General features: G+C 42.7%; 1 protein-coding gene and 1 non-coding gene across 5 annotated transcripts; one reads left to right on the top strand and one right to left on the bottom strand.

The window, feature by feature from the left end:
• Positions 1-26,656, bottom strand: NDP (norrin cystine knot growth factor NDP). Of its 4 annotated transcripts, XM_005228288.5 has the most exons (5): positions 26,285-26,654; positions 22,023-22,426; positions 12,737-12,815; positions 11,013-11,393; positions 1-1,298 (listed from the first exon to the last, which is right to left on the bottom strand). In XM_005228288.5, exons 4-5 carry the CDS (start codon positions 11,184-11,186, stop codon positions 1,071-1,073), a joined length of 402 nt encoding a protein of 133 aa, XP_005228345.1. In that variant the 5' UTR covers positions 11,187-11,393; positions 12,737-12,815; positions 22,023-22,426; positions 26,285-26,654; the 3' UTR covers positions 1-1,070. The 4 variants fall into 4 exon arrangements, with proteins under 4 accessions (XP_005228345.1, XP_005228347.1, XP_005228346.1 ...); XM_005228290.5 differs by lacking the exon at positions 22,023-22,426 and having other exon boundaries at positions 26,285-26,656; XM_005228289.5 differs by lacking the exon at positions 22,023-22,426 and having other exon boundaries at positions 12,737-12,855.
• On the top strand, positions 19,962-20,034 carry TRNAG-CCC (transfer RNA glycine (anticodon CCC)). Its single transcript has one exon. It is a non-coding gene; the product is annotated as a tRNA-Gly (tRNA).
• Positions 26,657-26,864: the final 208 nt, after the last annotated feature.

Below are 26,864 nucleotides of genomic sequence, written 5' to 3'. Positions count from 1 at the left end.
TTTTGAAGATACTGTCTTTTTATTTCAAAACATGGGAATAACTCCAATTTTGAGCCTCAAGGACCAAAATCTATTTGAACCAAATATTAAGAAGATGAGCCAGGCCACCATTTTTGGCAGCAAGAGTCCCATGGACAAGTGGATATGAGAGAATGACGCCCATGACATGGCTAAAGCTATAGCACACCCACAAAGATATTTGTACTTGGTTGTCTAATTTGCATGCATGAGTATAGAGCATTTTCCATGCCACTAGTACATATATGCCTTTTTCAAAGTCAGTGCAGGATCCATATTTGTGCAGGTCTTTAAAAGTCTGCTCTCTTACTATACGTTACCATAATTTATCTGAGAGAGCTTCAAATTGACAAATTCTTTATGCCACTTTTACTTTCCCAAAGTCACTTCTGAATAATAATGATGGCTATCAGAGTTCCAGCATCACATAGGAGAATCTGCTTGTTAGTGATTTTAACATCAGTTGGCTGGCTGTGAATGAACCTGGCTAAACATATCCATATGCTTGGTGCCCGGAATTTGAAATTGGTAATATTTAGCAGCAAGGGCAACCTTAGACCCAGTCACAAGACTTAAAAAAAAAAAAAGCCAGAGGATGTCCCAGAAAGAATTCAGCTTTCCTGCTTTCCAAAGCAAATGCTTCCGTCATCAATACTAAAACTGTGACAGCCTGATCCACTCTTGCCTGGGAGCCCACTTTTCCCACTAATGCTGAATGGTTGGAGCCCAGATGGCATTCAGCACTAAAGGGGGAAATGCCCGAATCTGAAAAGGAACCAAAAGAAATGGTACCAAGGAAAGGAGATGGGAATGGAAAACAAGTTCCCAGAGTATCTCTGTCAACAAGCATGTAGACTCTTTATTACTAGAATATGCAGAATCCCGTGGGAATTGCTACATACATACATACATACATACATACATATATATATATATATTTTTTTTTTTTTCTTTTGCCTTAACTCTTCCCTTGCCAGTCCTTCCCTGGCTGGTTGAACTGCCTCAGCAAGGGGGAGGGTCTGTCCCATCCAGAAGCCACTCAATAGCAGGCCTCAGGAGCTGCACTCCTCACAGTGACAGGAGAGGATGTACCGGTAGGTGGCCGTGAGTCGCATGCCCCCTGAGCAGCGCAGCCGCAGTGCCTTCAGCTTGGACGTCTGGGGCCGGCAGCAGTGACAGGAGGAGCGGAAGGGCTGCTTGAGGACAGTGCTGAAGGAGACCAAGGGCTCAGACCGTGACGCCTGGCTGCAGTGTCCCTCACACCGGGCCAGGAGTACCATCTGGGGAGAGAAAAGAAGTGGTTACTTCAGGTGCGTGCGTGCTAAGTTGTTTCCATCATGTCAGACTTTTTGTGACTCTATGGACTGTAGCCCGCCAGGCTCCTCTGTCCATGGGATTCTCCAGGCAAGAATACTAGAGTGGATTGCCATGCCCTCCTCCAGGAGATCTTCAGGACCCAGGGATCAAACCTACATCTCTTATGTCTCCTGCATTGGCAGGCGGGTTCTTTACTACTAGCGCCACCTGGGAAGCCCAGTTACCCACGGGGAAGCCAAAACCTTAGCCAAGTTCCAAAGCATCCTTTAAAAGGCCCTAACACTCCTGGCTGGATGAGTTCCTGCTGGAAGAGACCAGTGTAAAAACATTTACACACCTACTTTTAAGTCCACAGTTTAGCACTCTTATCGTTATGGCTTTAAAAGTTATAACACAAGATCTTTACATTAAGGACTGGGGGAAAAGATTCATTCAAAACAAAGCCTGATATATACATGCTTTTTGCTTCATTTTAAATACATTAATTTTTTAAAGTTCCTCATTTTTTTTTCATCTGGTGGTAAAAGGCTAGTGCAACTTTTCATCAAAATAAAGTTTGCCACAGACATAAATGAATTTTCCCAATTGAAACTGGCCTTTCAGCTGCTATTCAATGAAATTTCCCAACCTAAGTGAAAAAGAATCTGTATCTGTCATTATACACGAAAATATGAAGTATGATAGCATCACCCGTGGTTGCTGTTCAATTGCTAAGTCATGTCCGACTCTGTGAGACCCCGTGGACTGCAGCACGCCAGGCCTCCCTGTCCCTCACTGTCTCCCAGGGTTTGCCCAGGTTCATGTCCATTGAATCGGTGATGCTATCCAACCATCTCTACATTGCTGCAAATTTGCTTCTAAAATGTCAACACTCAGGCCCCATCTCAGGCCAAGTGAATTTATATCCTCTGGAGTTGAGCCCAGACTTTCATGGTTTTCCAAGCTCTTTAGGTGATTCTGAAGGTGCGCTGGGGATTTAGTACCACCGGACACAGCCCACCACCATGATGTGCAAATGAAAACCAAAGAATAAAAGAAATTTTTACTGACAGGTGGTAGTTTACCACTGGCTCCATGCCAGTTCCATCAGTCTCAAAATGTAGAACGTCATTCCAAACTGCAATCGGGGGTAAATAAAGAATGACTACAGAAAAAGAAAAGAAATTTGCTATCTACAGGAAATTACTAAAGAGAAAAAAATATGGTTTCTGAAGAAGAAAAAGAGAATAACCTAATGATGCTTAGGAAGAACTATTCGGGGCACTACAACTTGGAACAAGAGAGTGAAATAGAAACGGGATGTTTTGAGACCTGGAATCACACTTCTGGGCATATATGTTGAAGAAGACTAAGATTATGTGCAATTGCATTTTCAGAGTCGTTTAAGGCAAATATTAGGATGCATTCATTCTGACCATCTCCATTTCCAAAGGTAGGCTAGGGCGATAATAAAGCTTAGGTTTAAGTAGCAGAGGCTGTGTGTTCTTTGTGAAAGTGAAACTGTTAGTCACTCAGTTGTGTCTGACTCTTTGTGACTCCATGGACTGTAGCCCACCAGGCTTCTCTCCATGGAATTCCCTAGGCAAGGATACTGGAGTGGGTTGCCATGCCCTTCTCCAAGGGATCTTCCCTACCCAGGGATCGAACCTGGGTCTCCCACATTGCAGGCAGATTCTTTACCACTTGAGCTACCTGGGAAGATTCTTTATAGGGGCTCTTAATGTGTCTTTAGTAAACAGACCCTTTAAGAATCTGATGCAAGCTACCAAAGTTTTCCAGCAAACAATGGATATAAGCACAAACCTTATATTTTGCATACAGAGTAAAAGGATGGAGCAGAGACTCATTTATGTGTACCATACATAAATGGTATCCTGGGAGTGGTAGTCATAGTGAGAGAAGGGTGGGTAGCTTGATTCATTAAGCTATGGAACATTATATATTGGGGCACAGAAGGTGGTGGAAACCTGAGATTATTGGTCTGTTTATGTGGGAGGGTCTTGCTTGGTGAATTTCACATTAAGTGATGGAAAAAAAGTTGCCCTATACTTCCAGAACCCACAAGAACATAAAAAGTGGAACTATTCAAATAAAAGATTAAACAGTCCATAAATATGCATGAAACTGTTTGACATTTATCTCATGGTATTTTAAGAATTAGCAATTATTTTTGAAAACTTACCAGCTATTATCATCTCTAATATCATCCTATAGGACAGAATTTAATGCCCAAGAATTAAAAGAAGTAAATGGCCTACCCATCTTTCCAAAAGGCAAAGATGACTTCTGGTAATCAGAACTCATTAACATCAATATCTGAAAAGATGCTGGGTGAATTCAATAATCTCTTAGCAACCAACAAGAGAAGATGAGACTAGCAGGGCTTGGTGAAGGATACGTTGGACTAGACCTACTGATTTATTTTCTCTGAAAGGTCACAGAGGCAGGGAAAAAATGGCAGCTGTAAGTCATTTTGATTGTATTAAAGGTTGGATTCTACCCTGCCTGCTCTTCATATTGACAGGGAAAGCAGACATGATCTGAAACTGGTTTTGAGAGACTATGCCACAAGTCTATATCATACATGCCAGTTATTGGTGCCCGCACCATCCATCTAATGAGAGAAAAAGTTCAAGGTCTTCCCAGTCTCTTCTTACCCTTGATATACATGGAAATAGTTCCTTCACATCTCACTTTGGAGTAATGTTAAAATTGCTCATCTCTAATGTGGATCATCTATTAGGCAGATGAATAGTTCTTCAAAGGATCACCTCTACAAATGGAGTCTTTCTAGATTCAGTTTCAGTCTGGATAGATAGAGCTAAGCTGTGGCAGCAGACTTCATTCAGAAGGGCAAAGACATATGGTGTGTCATATCCAAATGAGACATGGAGATGTAAGAGAGGTGGGTTCCATCCCTGGATCAGGAAATGGCAATTCGCTCCAGTTTTTTTGACTGGAAAATCCCATGGACAGAAGAACCCATGGGGTCTCAAGGAATTGGACACTACTGAGCATGCACACACCACCTATGATGGAAGCTAACATTTATCGAATTTCATTTAATTCTCATAACAATCTTCTGTGAAAGATACTATTATTATCTGTGTCATTATTACAGATGAGGAGACTGGGGCTTTAGAGAGTTTAAATAAATTCCCCAGACTCACCTATCTGGTAAAAGGCAGAGCTGAAATCAAATCCAGGTCTGTTTAAAACCAAAGCCCTAGTCTAAGGCACTGTAATATCATGCCTCCTAATATTAAGATGCTTTCCTGAGGCATGAGCCAACTCACCCCTACTGTTATCTACTTTGACCTGCCTACGATATGGAGTCCTAACCATATAACGAGTCTGACCCTTTTCTTATGTATGGGCTTCTTGGGACCCATCATCACTATCTCTAAACTTAAGCACAGCTGGATCTTCTAAGAGCGATGGCAGTCCTAAATAATATCTCCTCCACTGTCAAGTCTCTTGCCCAACTCCATTCCCCAGTGATTGAAAGACTCCCACAACCTCCAAGCAATTCACTGGATGATACCACACACCCTCTAACTGGTCACCAATCCATCCTTCAGTTCAATAGAACTTTGACACCTTCAAGCATCAGTTTACCTGCCAAAACACATTGGCCCCCAGCTTATGCTCAAGCACATTCCTCATACATGGGTGACCTGGCTGTATTTTATTAATTCCTCTGCATTTTGCAGTGCACTTAACTACTCTTAATGGAGACCATACACACTGCTCCATTATCAAATCAAGAAATGAACATTTTTGGACAAAGAACCCACATGGAGCTGCACCCCTACAGGAGTGGGTTCAATAGGTGGTTATTGCTCATACAAACTTCTATTGATTTTTCACAGCTTGCACTGGGGAGGGGAGGGGGAATGTGTGTGTGTGTGTGTGTGTGTGTGTGTGTGACAGATACATAGTATCTGCTTTTGATCAGGTTCAATTTTTGCTATTTTATGGCTTGATGCTAGGAAGTTAGGCAACTTCTCCAGCAGCCTCATTGTATCTCCCCAACCTTGGAATCGCTTGGCTCTGGCTGGATGTGAAATCTAGTTCTTTTTAACATAAACAGAGCTGCCGGGTTCAGAGTATTTGCTCGAGGATAGACTTTTTTCATTTTCTAATCTGATTTCCATGTGCTGAGGCTAAGAGCAACAGAAGGTCCTTGGGTAGTAATAAAAGAATAATAATGATGATGATATATAACATGTATTGAGCATTTACTAGGCTCCAGGCACTGTGCCAAGCCCTTCACAGGCAACTTAATACTTAACAACCACTTCAAAAGGTAAACTCTCCCCACTTTACAAATTAAGAAATTCAAAGGCAGAGGATAAGTTATCTGCCTGAAGTCACACAGCTGTACAATGGAGGGCCAAGTTTCTGAACCAAGACCCCACGATTCCTGAGCTCTCTCTCCTAACTGTGATGCTATACTGTCAGGGCATAAAAGTCAGCCTTTCAAGCTCTCAAGTTTCTAGCATAAGATGCTAGTTGGTCATAAACAAGTTCAGGCTACATTGTGAGGGTTGTAGCCAGCTGTGATTCCTGGGGCCAGCCCAAGGATTGCAGCCAGATACCTCAGGCTCCCACTCTCTCTGGTGACCTACCACAGTTCTTAGATAGTTATGTCTTTTGCTGCAATACACAAGCGTCTTCCAAGAGGGAGAAAACCCAAACACAGATGGTTTTCATTACCCCTGTTGAAAGACTCACCCTCTCTAAAGCCACTTTCTTTTCCTGTCATGTGGAGACCCCATGAATTCCTGGTGCAGGTCATGGGCTCCATCACTATCAGAATAAAGACCCACCTGTTCCATCCTTCACTATCAGAATAGGGTTTTGGCTATTTTAGCTCAATCGATTGAGAAAAAATTTTTGCGTTTTCTTAGCAGTGAACATCCCTTATTCCATGGCACCCCTTGAAGCACCCCGCTTTCTCCTCAGGAACGTGACTCACCTCTGCTTCTCCCCTTCCTCACCTCACCAACATCATTGATAAATGACTGTTTAGCTCATCTCCAGAGACCCAGGTCAACCTCTGAGGGGTCCGTGTCAGGCTTAGGGCATCCACAAAATGGCACCCAGGGGGAGGAAGTAGTTGTGGGTGGTGGGGTGAGCTCTCATAGGGCGGGTGGAAACTTGGTGGATTCCAGCTAGAACCTGGTCCCTTTACTCCGGTTACAACTCGAACTGACATGAAGAGACTTCTGCACACCGAATGCTTCCCTTTCCTCTCTCCCCGCTTTACTTGTAAGCATGATGAGGGCAAAAATGTAGCCTGTGTTTTCTTTTAACTTTTGTGCCTCAACTACCCACCACAGTATAAATTTGTTCCTTTTTTAAAAAAAAAATCAAGTCATATCCGTCCAGTAGGCAATTGTGTTATAAACTCAATATCCCCGATTCCCCTCATTTCTCCATGAGCTTCATGGGCAGCACTAGGAAATGGCTCGGGGATCCTAATCGCCCCTTCTCAACCTTGAGGCTCAGCCTGGGCATCACAGGTCCCCTTTCCTTAGGGAATTTCCCCAGGCTTTGTCCCCTGAATCCTCCTTCTCCTTCTCCTTTGGCCACTGCCTGCTTGCTCCTGTGGCCCTTCAGAGTTCACACAACCATACGCCCTTCTTCCCCACTCCTGGCTTGGTGCCGCCATCTCCTGTTCCTCACCCAGCTCAGACTTCACAGCCCTGTCCTGTGGACTTGCTTTCCCAGCCTTGATTCCTGAACACCTCTCCTTGGCCTGAATCCAGAACACACCCTTCCAAGCCCTCCTTCCTCCACTCACCTGAGAAGGGAGGTCAGACGGCTCGATCTGTTCCCTTTTGACTTGGATCCTCCCTTTCAGCACCCAGTACAGTGGCTTACATTTACTTAGCCCCTCTGTGCACTTCCCCACCCCCACCAGGTCTCTGTGTTTAACAAGAACTGCGGTGAGCTTCATTTTCCTAATCCTTTAAGGCTGTAGGAGATCCCAATACTTATTGAGGTTTCAGTGGTGACTGAAATAGAAGAGTGAGTCTAAACACCTGTCCAGTTTAAAACTTCATCAAGATCACACTATCATTTATTAATGTCTATTAGATGCCAGATATTAAGCTGGATGCGTTACAAATATTACCACCAATACCCAGACCCATACCTTTTGGAAGACAGCATTAGCTTCACATAGGAAGAAACTGAGGCACCAAAGAATGTTTTCACTTGCCCCTAAGTCACCCTTAGTGGATGTGAAGCTGGAATTTTACAAACTGGGGAACTGGAATTTAAAACCAGGTCTCTCTCACTTCAAAGCTTGGGATGCCTCAGTTCCCTTGAAGATTCCCCAGATAACTCATTTCCACTAACCTCTGACCCCTTACTTGTTTGCTCTACCACCTTTACTAAAAATTCCAGGGAAGACTGTCAATGAAGCTGCCACTCCCTGAATCTTTTGCACCAAATCCTAGAAGGTGTTGCTGAAAGTCAGCAGGCACATAGTAACCTGTGGCCACACTGACCTCCTTCATGGACCATGGTGGCTGGTCCTTTCTGCTTGACTCTGTCAGCCCTTTCCAAAATTGCTAGAAGATAGGAGACAGGCCCCCAGGGCTGACCAGCTGCAAGTTCAGAGTGAGGGGAAACAGTCTCATGGAAGGGTCCCAGAAAAGCTTTCCCTACTATTTTTATTTTTCTACACATATTGTTGAGTGTAAATCATCATTTTCAGCAGACCAGAAGTTGAGCCTAGACTTCTAAATACCAGCTCCCATTTGCAGCAACATGGATGGATCTAGAGATTACCATACCAAGTGAAGTAAATCAGAAAGAGAAAGACAAATACCATATGATATCATTTATATGTGGAATCTAAAATATGGTATCAATCAGCTTATCCACAAAATAGAAACAGACTCAGACATAGAGAACAAATTTGTGATGGCCAAGGGGCAGAAGGGGTGGGGAGAGAAAGAATGGGAGTTTGGCATTAGCAGAGGCAAACTATTATATATAGAACGGATAAACAACAAGGTCCTACTGTATAGCATAGGGAACTATATTCAATATCCTGTGACAAACCATAATGGAAAAGAATATGAACAAGAATATATATATACACACACATATATATATATATCTATATGTATGTGAAACTGAGTCACTTTTCTGTACAGAGGAAATTAACACAGCAATGTAAATCAGCTATACTTCAATAATTTTTTTAAAATAATAAAAAATAAATAGTGGCTCTTACATTCTATTTGCATATCTCCAAAATAGGAAGAGCCAGATGAAAGACGAATGAATTGAATGAAAGATGAATTGATAGATGAACACTCCAAGGCAGACATTGCCAATCCTGAGCTAACTGACATTGACCAATCTACTTAATACTTCTTTCAGGTTTCAGCTTTCCTTACTTGTAAAATAGGGATGATAAAGCCTTCCATCATAGGTTTGTCAGCAATGATTAGATCATAGAGTATGAGGTGCCTGACACATTTTAAAATTTTAAGCAAATGCTCTTTCTTCCTTGAGCATGCGTCAAAAAGCTCCCCTTTATCTGTCTTCCAAAGACCAGACACCAGATAAACTAGCCTGAGTCTGTGAGAATTAAGATTTATAGAACATCTCAAAATGAAAAGCAATTTTTATTCCTGAATACATAGAGAAAATTTAATCCAGAGAAGGTCTGGGTAGTTGAGATTCTGCCAGGCATATTTTATGGCCAAGGAAGCAAGGTTTATAATTGCAAGCACCATTTACATAAAACTATTGCTATATTAGGGATAGTTTGTTATGTTTGAAAACAGATTGTTCCCATGAAATTACAAACATTTTTCTACAATCACGATTTTGCGCTATTTATCATGGTATTCTGGAAGAAACAGAGGTGACCAAAGGTGGACTAAAGTCTGTTTCTAGGATTCATGCTCAAGCACCATGAGTTTGTTGGGTTCGAGTTAAGGCTATCTCTCCTTTGACCTTTCTTTAACTAATGTGATAATTGCTAAGCCGCTCCATCATCATTTCATCAAATCTCAGCTTGTTCTTTAGTTTTTAGAAATGTTTCAATTTTCCTGTTCTTTCCTATCATCAAGTGAACACTTTCTTGGAAATAATTTTATTTCCTTTCTTTTTAACTTATTTTTGGCCTCATCTTGCAGCATGTGGGATATTTTAGTGCCTCCCCACCAGGAATCGAACCTGTGCCCCTTGCAGTCAGAGTGCAGAGTCTTAACCACTGGACCATCAAGGAAGTCCCTGATTTTTTTTTTTTTCTTTTTTAAAAAGAATCATGATTATAGAGGACAACTCAGTAGAGGGAGAAATCATCCATGGAATAAGAAACACGAAGTACTAGTGCTCTCTGTAGGGGGAGTGGAGGAGAAATTAGTAATTGCTCTAGTCTATCTCACCTCAGGCCTACAGCTTCTCAGCAATCACAGCTGTGAGAACATGTCCTGATTGTTTTTTCTTAATTTGTTTTATAATCTTTCCTAAGAAGGAATTGCAGGCTTGCAAAATTTCAAGTTTATCTAGTTACTGCTTTTTTTTTTTTTAGTTCAACAAGTACAAATAAGAAGTTTTGGTTAAAGTGAGTTAATCCAAATTCTGATCTCCCTAAACTAAAACAAGCCATCATCACTGAGCTATACTCAGAAATGCTATGGAAATTTTAACAGGAGACAGAAGTCGTAATGTTTTTAAATGGAGAGAAGAGCCATTAATTTATATGGTCTCAATTTTAGTGGTTGATATTACCAAAACTTCTTAATTATACTGGTAATTAAAAAAATGCATGCCATATGAGAATATTTAAGTGGTTTTAGTCTCAGGGTTGGAAATGAAAATCTCTGAGGTTGAGCTAAACAAATTCTTATTTACCAAATGTGGGCAAATTTCATTCATGTGACTGGGAGCAGTGACAGTCGTGAGAAGTCTCCTTCTGAGTCTATTTTTCCCTACTGTGTGCCTCCCTTCTGGGTGGTCCACGTGGCTGGCCACTCTTGGTGACGTTTAAGCATGGTATTACTTCATACGCTCCATCTCAACACTGAGACATCATTTTTGCCTGTGCAAAATATATATATATAACCTGCACCAAACAAGAATGACTTGTATAATCAAGATAAAATAATAACTTATCAAAAGGCCATTTTTCTTTTGAATTCATTTTCACATAAACACGGCAGTAAGAGAAAGGCATGGACCAGGAAACTATTTGAAGAGCCCACCAAGAAGTATGTTCCAATGCACAATCATATTGCTTGTATTCCCTTCCTCTTCATTGCTGGTGGAGATAGAAGGAATTATGAAAACATGTAGACACCATTTTTCTTTCTTGAACAAGGATACCACTGCTCATCAATTTCACAGCCAAAGATAAAACATACCCCTCCCACCTTGAGCCTAGCATCAACTTTATTGTGGAAGCTTTCAGCCTTTCTTATTGACTTTGAGCAGTCTGAATAGAATGAAGGTAGCTAGGTATGTACATGGTCAGTTAGGCAGCTTTATTGACAACAGTTGAAAGCATGGTGGGAAACTCTAAAAGCGTGATTCTGTGGCAGTCCCTACGGGTCAGCCATATAGTTCCCCATCTCTTGTTATAAGAATAGGCCTTCTTTCCTGTTTCTGGGAGTAAGGATATCTCACAGAGATCTTGGTCTTACCTTGGAGCTACACTTGTATAGCGGGTGACTGATAGAATCAACATAGTGGTGCCTCATGCAGCGTTGAGGATCCGAGTCCATCATGAATGAGCTCTCTGTTTTGCTGTCTGTATCTCCCATTAGCGCCAGCAGGGAGAGCATAGAAAAGGATGCAGCTAGTACATGATTTCTCATTGTTGTAAGGGAAAACTTCTCAAGAAGAACAGCAGAGGGAGGCAGAGGACTAAAAATTGGAAATGCCTTCACCTCCTAGGCTCCAGTTCCTTTCAAAGAAAGGGCAGGATCTGGTTGGAGCTTTCTGCTTGTCATTGTCCTTTGTATGCCGGAGTTTCGTCTTACTCTTTGCACTCGCGGTCCATCATCACTGTATCTGCTGCACAACTGGAATGAAAGCAGAAATTATTTTCCCCAGAAACATTTATCCAGAAAAACTAATGGAACCCTGGAGGTATTGAGTAGAATTGTTTCCATGTCATTTATGAGTTGAAAATATTGGTTTCTAGAGTGTCATTCTCATAAGCTGTCAGCCATTTCGTACCGCTTCCCCCATAGCTTATGGTATATATTTAAAATCATTTAAAGGTGGACATAATGGTTTAATGAAAGTACATGTTGACTCTGATCGCTGGAGTCCATGTTACAAGTAACAAGGATAGTTTGAACCCATAGTCAAGATTAACCATGTGGTTCTGGCCTTAGCATAACTCAATTGGGTGGTCTCATTCTTACTCCTGGCTGGTGGGGGCAAGAGGGTCTATTTAGTGTCTCAGTAAGCTTTGATGTCCATGTCAGCTTCCAGGGCTTGAGAGGAGGCAGGTCAGCAGTAACAAACACAGGACATGTCCCACGGGAAAGAAGCACATTTTCCATGTCCACGTCTAACCCACCCATCCACCTAGTTTTCCACTTCTGCACTCTGGGCTCATCCTGTTTTTGTGTGAAACTCCGTGCCACCCAGCATCAATGATAAGCTGCATCGGAAATACACATTATGCTAACCGCTCTCCAGTGTGGTTAAGGCAACACACGTATAGTTGCCAACAGACTCACACATTTCTGAAGAGCCTTTGTAGCCCAAGCACATGGTATAATTTGAAAAAGTAAGTGGTTGTTGGAGCAGAGACTTGTCATTAAAGTGGGATCATGCCATACCTGAAATTTGCCTCGTTTTTTTTAAAGCATATACCTCTTGAACAAAGGACTCAGGTCCATAGTCAGCTCAAATCACTTCAGTAACCCCAACCCAAGGCATGGCCAGCGTTATCACACCAGAAGACAGAGAGCATCAAAAATATTTTCAACCATTTAGGAAAATTGGAGGACTTGACATTACATCAAAAACAAAAGGAACATAATAATTAAAGCTTCAGAGAAGCTTTCAAAGGTATTTCAGATAAAAGTTTGAATATTTTGCTTCATAGTACAACATTTTTTTAAGCTTCCTACTCACGGTCTGAATAAACATGGCAAAGTATTGATAAGATGAAGTTCTAGTCCATATAAGTTGGTTACTCTTGCTCTAACAGAGTGGCCCCAGACTCCCTTAACCTCAGTTTAGCTGTCTTGCGAGTGTGGGACAGTGGAATCCCAGGTGGAAAAAGGTATGTAACACAGCGCTCTTTCAGAGTTGAGCATCCCTGGCAATGGCAAAACTTGAGTATGTGTGTTTCAGAGAAGCCCTGTAAATTGCAGGAAGGGTAGGAAACAGTAATGAGGGGACTCACCTGGATTCTAGCACTGCCATTCATTAGCTGGGGATCATGTACAGGATCATTTGAACTGTTTCAGCCCCGGTTTCCTCATCTGTAGGGGAGTTGGGGAAAAATGGCATCTGCAGCTCCCTCTTGATCAAAAATGCCAACATTTTAGATACTTATGGATTCATTTACCCCCATCTTCATATGTAGAGAATAATCCTAAAGTTCAAGACACCATATTTGCATGCAACTTTGCACCACTTTCCTTTATGTGCATGCTAATGGTAACATCTCACTAAAATTGATCAAACCTGAACCTGAAGCTCCAAATCAGCAAAAGATGCAGAAGAGCATTTTTGCTTTCTTTTCAGCTGCATATTCTAGATTTTCCTCTGCATGTTACACTGAAAGTCAGCAAGACTTCAGCTCAAAGAGCCAGAGCTTTCTTCAGTTCCATGTCAAGAGGCTGAGGTATTACTGACCATTTCCTGAGTTTCAGTATGACTATATTTTCCCAAGTGGTTATCTGTCTCTTTGAAGCCTTAATTAGTCTCAGAAAGAGAATTTATTGGACTTCTCCTTTCACCACTCTGGTCTACAGGTATTTCCCCCAGGAATCAATGGCAAGGGGATGAAGGGGAAAAGCAGACATTCCAGTCCTGGCCTTCCCTTTCCACTGCCAACTTCTTTTCAGAGCCATGGCCAGGAGATATGGTTAAATGAGCAAAGCAAATGAAAGAAAAGCATGCATAGCATGATGGTAAAAACAAGCGACGACATCGACAACAAAATCCTATAAAAGTGTGTGTATGTATGGTGGTATGTGTTGGCATTTACATTTATTCCACAGAAAACGAAATATAACAGGCCCTTAAATATAGAAGATGGCCCTTAAATATGTAAGTCCCTCACTTATATAAGAGAAATGAAAATTAAAGTACTTTGAGATACTTTGTTCAACCAGTCAGATTTATAAAAATCCCAAAGTCTAATTATGTACTCTGTTGGCAAGGCTATGGGAAAACAAGCTTATTTTGGAGACAGTACAGTAAAAATTGGTACAAATTCTATAGAAGCCAATTTGGCAATATTTATTAAGCCAAAAATGTATATAATTTAGACCAGCAATTTCACTTTGGAGAACTCTCCTACAAGTGAGATCACACAAGCATATGGTTATTCACTACGGCATTGGTTGTCATAGCATAAAACTGGAAACAGCACAAAATTTCCATTAGCAGGGGGCTGGTTAAATATATTATACAACATTCATACAATCAAATAATATGTACCTCCATAAAGAGGAATGCAGAAACTCTACTGATCTGTGTTAAAACAAAGAGGGATAAGAATATATATTTATGTTACTTTGTATTTACATAGAGAAGCTCTGAAAGGATACTCAAGAAACTATACAGTTAGTTATGTGTGGGAGTTGGAGGACAGGCCTGGGAAAAAGACTTTTTGCTATATATCTTTTTTTAAATTTGTAGACGTCTGAACTTGCAAATGTATTACCTATCCAGAATTTCATTAAAAAAATAATACTTTCTCTTTTCAAATCAAATCTTGGCTTAGAAATAGTAATGAAGTTAATGGATGTTTGATGTTTGTGTCACTTTGAGTGTTTTAATAATATTAAACTTTTGTTCCTTAGAAGTATGGGAAGACATGTTGGTCTCAGTCAAATCGTTTTCCCCGTGGACCAGTTTGTTCTTGTGCACTACTGCCACCTAGTAGTAATATTCTGAATTGCAAGCACAGTTAAATTTTTTTTTTCCCCAAAAGATGAATAAAATAATTTTGTAAGCAAATGTTATGACGTTTATACTGATAAAGAGCTAGTTAATGTCATACAAAATGTAACTCTATTATTTGATTTTCCCTTTAAAGATAATAAGCTGAGCCGAAAAGTAGTAATAAAGATAAAGTGTATAAGAATGACAGAAAAAATATTGTTTCACCATTAATAAGAAATAGATGTTTTCATTTCAACACTCTCATAAAGCATGATACTTTTTGTTCAGTTGTTATATTAAACTCTGACGTGAGAATTTAAGCAACAGTGTAAATATGCCACAGAACTCACAGAACCCTTGGAGCGTGAAAGTCTAATCCTTGCAACAGAACGCTGGGAGTTTTGCCTCGTGCTCAAATTGAATGAACTAACACTACTGTGTTGAAGAAAAAGTAAGCAGAATGCTCAAGAAAAGATTAAGCCAAGTTGCCTTAACATTGTGTTGGTCTGGATGTGCACAGGTGATGCCCTGGGAAGCACTCGCAAAGAGGAAAATCAGGAATGAAGGAGATTTACATCACTCTAGATGAGATCCCCCTTTGATGGCAGCCTAGGAGTATCTATGTCTGTCTTGTAGGAGCTTCCGTTATTTTTCTCAAAATTAAATTAATTCTAACTTGCTTTAATTTTATTAAAGCCATTTAGCATGAAAATCAAATGCTGCCAATGAACACTTAGAACCTCAGCCCAGCCAGTGATGGATTAAGTGAGAAAGTGACTGTCTCATTGAACTCGGTAGACCTGGGTTGCTCAGTGCTCCGGATACAGTCTCTGAGACATGAACTTGGCCGATATACAGAGCCCACATTCTAATAGCTTCAATGTGGAGCCTCTGCCGGCAGGAGAGGCACGTAGGCTGGCGTGCCCGACTTTGGAGCTACCCTCCAAATGATACCAGTGGAAAAGAACAACTGGTGCCCAGATTTCCCCACCTGTCACCCTCAGCGAAATAATATAGCAGAGCTTACAGTGGGCCCAGCCTCCTGGGTGAGAGATGGTGTTGTAGCCACAGATCAACTCACTCTTGGGCTGACCTTCTCCCTGGCAAAGGATAAAGTGCTGGTTTCACACAAGTTATTCCAGCAATCGGCTAAGACAAGTGACATGTGCCAAGTGGCCTTATTCTTGCCCTGCTTGCCAGACAAGGGAGGGCGGTACTCAGCATCCATATTTCCCCCCTGGACTGTTTTTCAATATAATACATGCAGGTTTTACCTCCTGAAGCTTATTTCTACAAATACATATTTAACACATATTCACACTGAACAGCTACTATGAGTCTCCTTTTGCTCTAGCAGATGAGACTTAAGGGTCAGGAAGAAAAATAGGTCCTATTCTAGTTCCTTCTTCCAGCTCACTGCATCCACAAGCAAAGAGTCTTGGCCTGTTGTCTTTCTGGGTAATCTTTTCGGACATGACGATGAACTTGCTTAACATCTAATTCATATGCAACATCCATTGCATCATTCCTAAGAAGATCAAGTTAAGCAGATGAAATCTAATGACTTTGGAATGACGTCAGTGTGCCAGACTGAATTATTCGATGTTTACTATCATTTAAAACAATCATCTCAGGCACGAGTAAGGTAAAGATGGCAGAACATAGAGCCTCTCTCAAAGGAATTGCACACACACAAAATCAGAGATTTAAAAGTGGAAGAAAGCTTGCCACTAGATAACACTTCACACTAGAATTAGAAAAACAAAAACTTAAAGTCTCATCAGAGAGTGTGAAGTGCTAAGTAGCCCCTTCCCAGGAACTCCAAGAATTCCAATTGGATCTAGTCAACGAGATGCCTTGGAGAATAAGTCAGATGCTCTTCCCAAGGCACTTAATTTATAAACTGTAAACAGCATGCTGGATTTTATAAAGCATCCCATGTGCTCAATGAATGGTTTTTTATATTATTCCTATCTGACAGCACATCAGTGGCAACAGAGAGGTCAAGCCTGGGCTCACCCAAAGGCAGCCCTCCAGCCTGCCCACCCCAGGTATCTCCAAGGAGGGGCAGCCCCAAGGTCAGTGGGGAGGGAGCAGCTCCTACCCCTGGCATCTCAAGTATGGTGTCTGTTCTACACTTAGAGGTAGCAGAGCATGGGAGGCAATGCTTGCCCCCACAGAGTCATCTTAGGAGAAAGATGACATCCTTGGGATTAAACAACAGCTCTCTAGTCTCGGAGAGCCTCTTTTCTCCCAGCCTGCATTACAAGACATGCTCAGTCGCTCAGTCATGTCCAACTCTTTGTGACCCCTGCACCGCATCCCGCCACGCTCCTCTGTCCATCGGATTTCCCAGGCAAGAATACTGGAGTGGGTTGCCATTTCCTTCTCCTGGCAGACATGGCCAAACTCAGGGGTGATGGTGAGAAGAGATGGAAACAAGCAAAGAGATGGAACAAGCAAAAGGGAACAAGAAATAGAGCCCAAGAAGGAAGCAATAAATCAAAGGCTAGGATAAAGAGGGATGTGAAAAAGGAGGACTGGGAATAGAAGTAATTTCTGACCAACTGTCAAGTGGCGCCACCTGTGTGTGTGTCCTTGGATGGAATAGTTTTACTGTCTGGGCAGGACTGGTGTGGGAGGACTGGACCTAGAACCTGACTGAAACTTCAAATCCTGATTTTTCAGGAAATCCAGGGAAACCACTCACTGTGATCCAAACTCCCACCTATCTACAGTTTTCATTTCTTCCTCCCCAAACCTATTTCTAGCCTGTGTCCTGCAACCCGCTGTCTTACATTCATTTATCAGAAATATTAGATAACTATTCTACAACCTTCTGAAACTCAAAGGGCATTCTACTGTTGTCTGCTCTGGCAGAAGGAAGGCCATATTGAGGAGCTGAAAACTCTACCTACTTTCCTGTCACTGGCTGTGTGATCTTGAGCAAGTCAGTTGCCTTCTCTGGGACTCAGTTTTCTCATCCACAAAAAGAACAGATTGGTCTAGATATTTCTATGGTTCTATCTGTTTCTAACATTCTCTAACTCTATCCAAGCTTATCAGAGTATATGTTTGCTTTGGGGCTACATGGTCCCCAAAGAAATACTACAGAAAAAGTTCTTTTCTTACTCAAGAAGTTAATGATCACAGAAAAGTCCAAACAAGTTCTAATGTGGGGCCTAAGCCAAAATTTGAAAGTCAAACTATGAGAATTTGACACTTGATGAGGCCATATTGGTGCCCAGAAATAAAAATAGCCCTTAATAATCAGTTGACTTGGTGTTTGAATGTACTATGATTTATAAATTCATAACATGTTGTTAATAATAGGAAGCAGTTAATGAATATACTTAACCAGTTCTTATTTCTCTTAAAGCTGTCCTAAAATTTGAAGTGTTTCTTTCCAGTCTTCACCAAATGAGGAGAAGAGAAAGACTAATAGTAGTCAGTCATGGTAAAATTAAACTTCTTTCAATTGAGGATGTTGATGATACAGGCTGAGTTCAACCTTCTTGCACCTTTCCTGTGAATGACCCTTATTCCTAATGGATTGAGTCACAGATCTTCATGCCCTAGTGGGGCCATTTGTGATGCTCTGGTTCAGGATAGAAGAGGAAGACTGGTTAGAAGAACTTTCTTCTCTGCAAATGTGGTCAAGAGCAAGACACTCTGCTTGATAAAGCATCTATGGAAACATTGTGTTAGGGTTCCTGAAGCTCTAGGTTGGGCATTAGTTAGTGTTAGTCAGAGTCCTGTCCAGCTCTTTGCAACCTCATGGACTGTAGCCTGCCAGGCTCCTCTGTGCATAGGATTCTCCAGGCAAGAATACTGGAGTGGGTAGCCATTCCCTTCTCTAGGAGATCTTCCCCACCCAGCGATCAAACCCTGGTCTCCTGGATGGCAGGCAGATTCTTTTACCATCTGAGCCACCAGGGAAGCCCTTTTAGGCTGGGAGTTGGACTAAAAGAGTTGTCCGTTGGGTACGGGTTTTGGATCCTACGCTGGGCTTCTGTAGGCTTCTATAGTTTCTATACAAAGACTCATTCTGAGTTCTTAACAGTTGACATAACTGGCTTTTAGAGGACAAAGCTTGCATAAATTGGAAATGACCAAGTCTGATTACCCATGTGTCAAGAAGTAGGATATAGTTGAAGGCTTCTCCTCTGGAGGTTTGGATTATTTCTGTAAATACACTCCACTAAAAGCTGTGACTGATATGTTGATGAGCTATCAGAAAATGTATAGGGGTGGCCTTTTTGCAGTGCTAGAAATCAACAATAGCCCTAAACATGGAGCCCGCTTCCATTCTTTCATCAATAATAGGGAGAGAGGAAGCCGCAAAAGAAGTAACATGAGAGATGGAGGAAGCATGATTTTTATGTTTCAAACCTTTCACTGCCCTTTCAGTGATTTCAGATAGCAAAATTCTACAAGGGGATGGTTTCCTTCATTTCACCCACTCTTTCCCAGGAAGGGGCTTTCACATGAGGACTGAGACATGCTCCACCACTTACCTTGCGTAAGACCCTTTGGAAGGAAAGCAGGGGAGTTCTGAGATACCCAGCACAGGGCACTCTGTCTCGTCAAAACGTGAATGTGCACTCTCCCTGTAGAAAAGAAAAGGTTCCCAGGTGTTCTGGGGACCCTCTGTGCTGACGTAATTTGATACTTGCTCTGCCGCTGGACCACTGGCTGTGCTATGGCCTCAGGAGAAGAGGGATAACCAATGTTAGCTCAGGGTACAAGCTCCTGTTCACCCTGAAGCCAAATGAGTATGTTGGCGTTTCTTCAAAGTGTCCAGCAAAGCATTTCCAAAGCTGCATTTGCATCTCCTCACCCACAACAGTGTTCTGGAATGGTGGGTAGTGATCTCACCTAACAGCTGTAGAGCCCTTAGTTAGAAATTGGGCATAAACAATAGAGCAACTCAGTATTTCCACTCCCCATCCAATTTGCCTTTTCTGCCTAGTGATGGGACTTGAATACTGAATCCCCTCCTGTGGCAATCTGGAAGCAACGCTTGCAGACAAAGATTCATGTCAAAGGGTCAAGGTTAAAGCCCAGGGAACTCTACTCAGTATTCTGTAATAAACTATATGAGAAAAGAATCTGAAAAAGAATACACACACACACACACATATGTGAAAATGAAAGTGTAGTCACTCAGTCGTGTCCAAATCTTTGGTACCCCATGGACTGTAGCCCGCCAGGCTCCTCTTCCATGGGATTCTCCAGGCAAGAATACTGGAGTGGGTAGCCATTTCCTTCTCCAGGGGATCTTTCTAACCCAGGGATCAAACCTGGGTCTCCTGCATTGCCAACAGATTCTTTACCATCTGAGCCACCAGGGAAGCCTGCCCCCACCACATCCACACATATAAGTAATTCAATTTGCTGTACACCTGAAACTAACACAACATTGTAAATCAACTATACTCCAATACCATTTTTTTCAAAGTGAAAAAAAAAAAAAAAAAAGCCAATCACATAAAAATGTGTTTCCCAGGACTTCCCTGATGGTCCAGTGACTAAGACTCTGCACTCCCAATGCAGGGGGCCAGGGTTCAATCCCTGGTCAGGGAACTAGATCCCACATGCTGCAACTAAAGATCCTGCATGCCACAACTAAGACTCCTGTGCAGCCAAATCAATAAATATTAAAAATGCGTTTCCCTCTATTGCTAATCGCTCTGAACTTACTGGCCTTTTGGTTTTCTGTTTGTATTTTGTGTGTAAAACACACACACTTTGGTTATGTCTCTTGATTGCCAGCCCCCATGTGACACTTCTATTCTGCTGCCTTTAGATTTCAAACTTCAAAAGAAAAATTCTAATTCTGAAAAGAAGTAATTTCCCGTAACTGGGAGGAAGTCACAGAAATGTATTAAGCCCTTAAATACTGCCTTGAGCTTTAAAGAAAAATTGACCTTGATTAAGAATTGAATTTCTTTGACTCGTCATATCCATATCAGGAATGTGTGTGCCTACATCATTTTACTTAGATTTAAGCAAGGAGAATTTTTTTTTCACCTGAAGAGTTGACTTCTTTTTCTAATGACAAGTAAAGAAGGCAACTTCAGAGTTCAAGTCCCTCTTCCTGGCAAGGAATAGGTGAAATTAAGGGAAGCTTCCCTTTCTGAAATTATGCTATTTGAAAATCTCCAGTAGCAGATTTTGAGCATCAAAAATAATCCTTTCTCCTTTTTTTTTTTTTACTTCTCCCGTGGCCTACTCTTTTCCTATCTTTATTCCTTATTGATGAAAGGATGGGAGGAGACTCCATCTTTAGGGCTATTGTTGGTGGGTGGCACCACAGAAGGGTCACCCCTGAGCATTTTCTGACAACTCATCAACTTTCTTGAATGTATTAACCTGTTGCCCTTTCATTTTTAAAGGATATGGCAATCAGTTGGATCACAGCTTAAAAGAAAAAGTTGGGATTGAGCCAGGCTTTGGAAGAGAGAACATGGTATGAAAAGATTCTTAGCTTTTGTAGAAAAAACAAAAAGAAAAACATATCTACTGGAAATCTTAAAGAACTGAGTTTAAAGCTATGGACCATGTTCATGTACAGATTTGGACATGAGGGAGAAATGCACTCTAATTGGATAAATTCCTGATTCTAAGCATGAGGGATATATTGCCTCCTAAAGCTACCCATTCTTTGCATTTCTGAATCAGCAGTCTTTCTAACAAGAAAGTAGTTGTCCCAGACTGTGAACCCCCATCCAGGGAGTTACATTCTAACGACTGAAAATGGCTCTGGTAAGGCAGGGGGTGTGATTCTCAGCAGTATAGTCTCACCCACCAGACTCTGAGACCCTCTGATGAGACAGACAGGAAGGATGGATGGTACCAAGCAAATTATTGCCAGACACGCAACAGAAAAGCTTTGCAGATGTGAGAGCAGCTTGCATCAGAAAGCATGCTATGGAACAATCTTCCTTAAAAACTCCAGTGTGTGGGTGTGTGAATTTGCCACATGCAACCTGCATGGCCAAGTCAGCACTCGCTGAAGTACCAGCTACTCCCACCCAGCTGCATATGCACTGGGCTTTCGGCAGGATTCCCCACCCTTTGTTTTTTTCCTGGATGCCAAAGTAGAAGTTTATGGTTGCTGATCTGAAGGGTGAGGAGCGGGTACTACCAGCTGGAATGTTGCCACTGGTAGGGGCAGACAGGAAAATAGGAAGGCTCTTAATGTCCTCCCAAAGAAAACCTTTGATGGACAAAAGAGTGGTTGTATTTTTACCCTCTCTCTTCACGCTGCCAGGCGTCTTTAAATAGATTCTCTAGCCTAGGGACTTGTATGGAATAATTCATATTAAAACCCAAGAAGTGGCAACAGAGGGGAGTTGGTTCTTTCTTCGCTTTCTTTTCTTTTCCTTCTTATTTTTTTTCCTTCTTGTCAAGCTAACAGGAAAAAAAAAAAAAGGCTCATTTTAATTCAGCTGTGTTCAATTTTTCCTTTTGGGCCTTTTAATGAACTTTAGCTAATTCGGAAAAGACTACCAAAGCCCCCAGGAAAAGAAAAGGAATAGGAAGCTGCGTTGTAGAGTGCTCCTTAATACCTTTTGGACCCGAGGACATTAGTAGCATCTTTTAAGGATGCTGCACCTAGAGGGTTACACAGGCTCTTAAATGGGATGTCTAATTGAGAAGTCCAGTCGTTCCATTTGCAGCTCATAAACTGATCTGTTGTTCCGCTGTTTAAAGACAGAAAAAGAGAAGAAGTCCTCCCCACCTCCCTAACCCCATGCATTTTTAGTTCGGCTCAACCCAGGAACCATTTCTCCCCTCTCTCTTTCACAAAACGGGTTTCCTAAAGACGTTCAGCCCTACACTAGCCAAATTAAAAGTCCTGTCTGTCCTTCTTTTTCCTTGGTAAGGGAAGGATGTGGGAAGGACAGAGCAAGGGGGCGGGTCCAGGTCCAAGGATCCAGGGAGCTTTGTTTCAAGTCACTTGTCTCTCTCCCTGAAACAGAGAATAACCACATTTCTCTTAATGTAGGCTGAAGTGCATTCAGGCGTTCCCATAGCACTCCCACCCCCGGCCCTTTGCTGGAGATGTGTGGGTCACTGTGATGGTATGCCGGTCCCTGCCAGCCCGGGTCACTCCAGCCCTTCTCTCAGAAGCCTAAAGGGCAGCCTGAGCCATGAGGCTGCTCCTCTCTGCGAATGGGCTCAGGCTCGGGGTGCTCCAAAAAGACCCCCGATCCCATCAGCCCGGCAGAGCTCCTGCCAAGAATGACATCCTGGGAATACTATGGATATGGGGAGACCTCATGGGCTGTTGGCCTCGGATGGGACAGGACCCAGGCTGTCTGCAAAACAGACTGAGCAAAAAGCGAGCTCACAATGGAAGGAGCTCAGGCGAGGGGAATAGGGGGCGGGGTGGGAGTGGTGGAGAGCAAAATGGAAGAAAAGCCACATGCCACCCAGGAAGATTCCAGGGAGGGCGGGAGGAGGTGGTGGAGGATGGACTTGCAGGAAACTAGTACCCAGACATGGCACTGCCAGTCTAGCTGGATTCTTTTGTGAACTAGATTATGCGAAAGAAAGAGGGGAAATATATAGCCTGCCAGCTGTTCAAAGGCTTACAACCTTGCTTTTATTGTCCGGGTAAGTTGGTGAGGTGGGGCATCAGAGGAATTCCAAACATACCATCCCAGAGAAATTTTAATATGTTCCACAGTGTCATACACGAAGAGGAAATGACAGCTGATCACAGCCAGGGTAGGCTGCAGCAATCTGGGCCTTGGGGCTCACCCACCCTCCCATGGCCCAGCTTCCCTCCTTTCTCTGTCCTGCCACCTGCCGCCCCATCCCTCCTGCTCCCACTGGCTCAGCCAGGGGGCCTGGACAAAGTTGCCTTAGTTGACTGTCATGGGAAGAGGTGAGGATGAGCTTGAAGGCTGCTGGCCAAGAAGTTGAGGGCTGGCTAGGGTGAGTCAGCCCCCTCCCCCCACAACCCCAGGGAGTCAGAGGCATCTTAATCCAACCACAGGGGATTATCTGCTGATAAGAAGCAAATCAAGGACTCTGGTGATGCTGCCTTCAGGGTTTCCCCCACCCCACCCCCAGTAACCTACTTGTGTCAGAAACAAAAGATCGGATTATTTGAAAGCAACATTGTTAGTGGCTCTGATGGAGACCTGGGTTTGGGCAAGGACTTCCAGCAACTTCTTCCCAGGGGCCTGTGGAATTTAGGCCAGGCCCAGAGGTCATTGGTTTCGATCCTGGGGGTGGGACAACTAAGTGGGGGGAGATACTGGCTACATCTTCCTCCGGGTGTGTTTCTAATTCAATGATTCATCAAGCAGCCCTGGTGTAAGCCACTGAGTAGGTGACTCATAGCTGTCCCTGATACAGACAGCACGTGGTCCTTTCCAAAGGGGGCTCAAGAGAGCAGAGAGAGGATAAACTGCCCTTTTGCCAGGCTTCTCCTAGCCAGGAGGGAAAGATCTGGGTTGTGCTAGCTGTGAGTGACGTGTCCCTGGGATCCGATGATAAAAGCCTAAGGGGAACCGCATTATCATAAATGGAAAGAAAACCGACTGATATACAACCATCATTTCTAGTAAATCTGGGTACCGGCAGATATGTGAAATGGTTCTTTCTAACAAGGAACTCATTGACCAGTTTGCCCACTGGCCAAGTCCATGTCAGTTACAAAATCTAACTGGAAATAGCATAGAGACTGAGAATTAGGGCATGAGACAATGTCTCATTTACCTTTGCATCCATCAGGACTGGCATAACATTAAAAGAATAATGGCATGAATAATTAACCAATAAGAAAAATAGGCCTTGAATTGTAAGTTCTCAAAATACAGTAAAAATTGCCAGCCACAACTGGTGGTTATAATTTCAAGAAACTCACCACATTTTTCAAGGGCCGAGGAAAATAAATGAGTTGGAAATTGTTAAATGTATTGAAAAATGATTTATTTTCCCCTTGACAGTGTCATTGGGGCTTGAATTAAGATTGAAAACTCCACAGACGTGTTTCCATCTGTGGCTGTCAGCTGATGGTACATGGTCATCTAGAAGGCTTCAGCCAGCTCTCCTTCTACCTGAATCCAATGTACGCTAAAGTAAACAATGCAAAACATTGCGTTTTGTGCTCACTCACATATCGTGGTCTGAATAATAGTTTAAAAAAATTGTTTTGATTTGGCTAAATGCTTTGTTAACAGTAGTAGTTTAAAATTGTATAGCAATAGAATCCATGGTATTTTCTCAGACTTTCTCGAATAAATAATGACTCTCTCAAAGCTGTAAATTAGCTCATTCAAAAGCCAGATTTTCATTCAACAATGCTTGTTCGCTTAGTTATTAGAGAAAATCACACGAGTTTCCCCAGAAAGCACGTTCCTGCTCCACGATAAAAATTGGCCACTCGGATGCTAAAGTTTACTTTCAGAAGCCAGACGGATGAGAAGAAAATAGGCAGATATTTGCATTTGATCTAAACACACAACTGAGAAGCATCTGGCAGTCCCATGGTAGGTATTTGGTAGACCCCTATAGCCAACTCTGCATTTTAGGCATCTCTACATTTGCAAATGCACCTGGCATTTAATTTAGGTGTTGAAGCAGTTTGCCAATGCCAGCTCCTTGTAATTAAAATACACTAGTATAAATGAAAAGAAACAAGCTTCACAGCATTTGGATCTGCTATTCATGACCGTTTCCAAGCATAGAATGAGGGACTCCCCTCTTGCCAAAGAGTTTCCTTTCCTGCACCTGAATCTCAGCAGAGAAGGGAGGCTACCTTTTTTCAAGCAGGTTTATCTCAGCTCCTCCCTGACAATGAGCCTCAGTTACAGGGCGTTCAGAGTCATTAACATTCTGTACACAGTCAAACTTCCCGTCCCCCAAGAAAGAGTTATGCCCAGGCCTCCTACAGCCCAATTGTTCATTCAGAGAGAGAACTTGTATTCAGGAGCTTTGAAAGAACCCTCTGAATATTCCTCAGGTGTTTGTAGGAGTCATCCCTACATGTCCTGGTCCCCAGGCTGGTGGGAGCATCCTTTCCCGGTTACTTCTTGGGCAAGGTAGCATAAGTGGAGTTGTAGAGACAAGCTGATTTACTAAAAATAACCCTTTGCAATAAGGCCAAGGCAAACAACATGCATTTCCCCGGACTTTTTGCGGAATGCAAATCCTATAGTAAATCCATCCTCCTCTCTCCCTGGCGCTCCTGACCGCATCTATGGAAGTGAAGATCTTGCAAGTTGGGAGAAAGGTGCAAAGGAACAGGATTCCTGCAAAGCGTGACACAGAAAGGTAGAAATAAATGTTGCCTATTGTTTGAAGTCATTCTAAGCACTCCGGCAGAGCCCTGGCAGGAGATCAGCAGCATACATAAGTAGTAATAAAAGTAAACAGTGCGCTTTTAAACTCGCAGGCTTGCCCGCGTTCACAGTGCCCCATTGTAAGAGGGATGAGGGCGGCGGGGAAGATAACCGGGGCTTCAGGAATCCATGTCGGCGAGTAGCTGCTTCTCAGTCTCCTTTCACGGGGACAAATAGAAGAATCATTACAAAGTTCCATCTAACTACGCAGAGTCTGAAAATCCAATCCCTTTCAGTCCAACCAAAGGAGATTTTCCAGCCTCTCTTGGAGGCTCCCCTGCTCTGTCACTGACTTCAAAGACCCGTTCATTTACAAAACACAATGCTAGAGCTCTACAGATTAATGCAAATTCAATTAATGCAAATTTAAGTGGTATTTAAAGGTTGTCTCTTTGTCTGAGAGGAGGATGAAACGCTCGCTTTGGAAAGAAGTAATTTCCTAGGGAAGCCGTCAGCGCTGTTTTCCTGCTTACCTTGGGGGAAACGCAGGGCTCCTTTCTCCCCAGACTTTTCTGAGAGCTAGAAAGAGGTCGTGCTACTTCCAATTGCTTTTGTTCTTCTGTCCCTCTGTCACATGGCTTGCCTTTTATATTTGCAACACACAAAAGTTAGGACTGTTGTTTAAGCGACACAGGGAGAGAGAGAGAGGGAGCGAGAGAGAGGGAGAGAGAGAGAGAGAGAGAATGTCAAATGGAAAAGAGCCATTGCAGTCATATATCAATCAGGCGTGCGGCCGCAGCAGCGCACTAGCAAATGGGAATGCCAGGGAAATGTGAGGCGCCCGGTATCGGGGACTCTCCGCCTCTGCCCACCGCTCGGCTCCCTTCCACCGAGCATCTTACGATGGGAACCGCATAGGACTAACAAGGGCAAGGAAGTCCCCACCCACCCCCCACCCCCACTTCTTCTTCTTTTTTTGGTGTTTTGGAAATATTTAGTAAGGGGCTACATAATATTCGGGATTTAATTCTTTGGCAAGCATGCGGCTACCCTAAAGAGGTGACGTCCGCAAGAAAGACACAGAAATATAGAGTGGCACTCTGCTTAACGATT

The sequence above is a fragment of the Bos taurus genome, chromosome X, assembly GCF_002263795.3.
Source record: "Bos taurus isolate L1 Dominette 01449 registration number 42190680 breed Hereford chromosome X, ARS-UCD2.0, whole genome shotgun sequence".
NCBI classification, from domain to species: domain Eukaryota; kingdom Metazoa; phylum Chordata; class Mammalia; order Artiodactyla; family Bovidae; genus Bos; species Bos taurus.
Note: the sequence above shows the minus strand (reverse complement) of the source record. Positions and strands in the feature narration are given on the sequence as shown.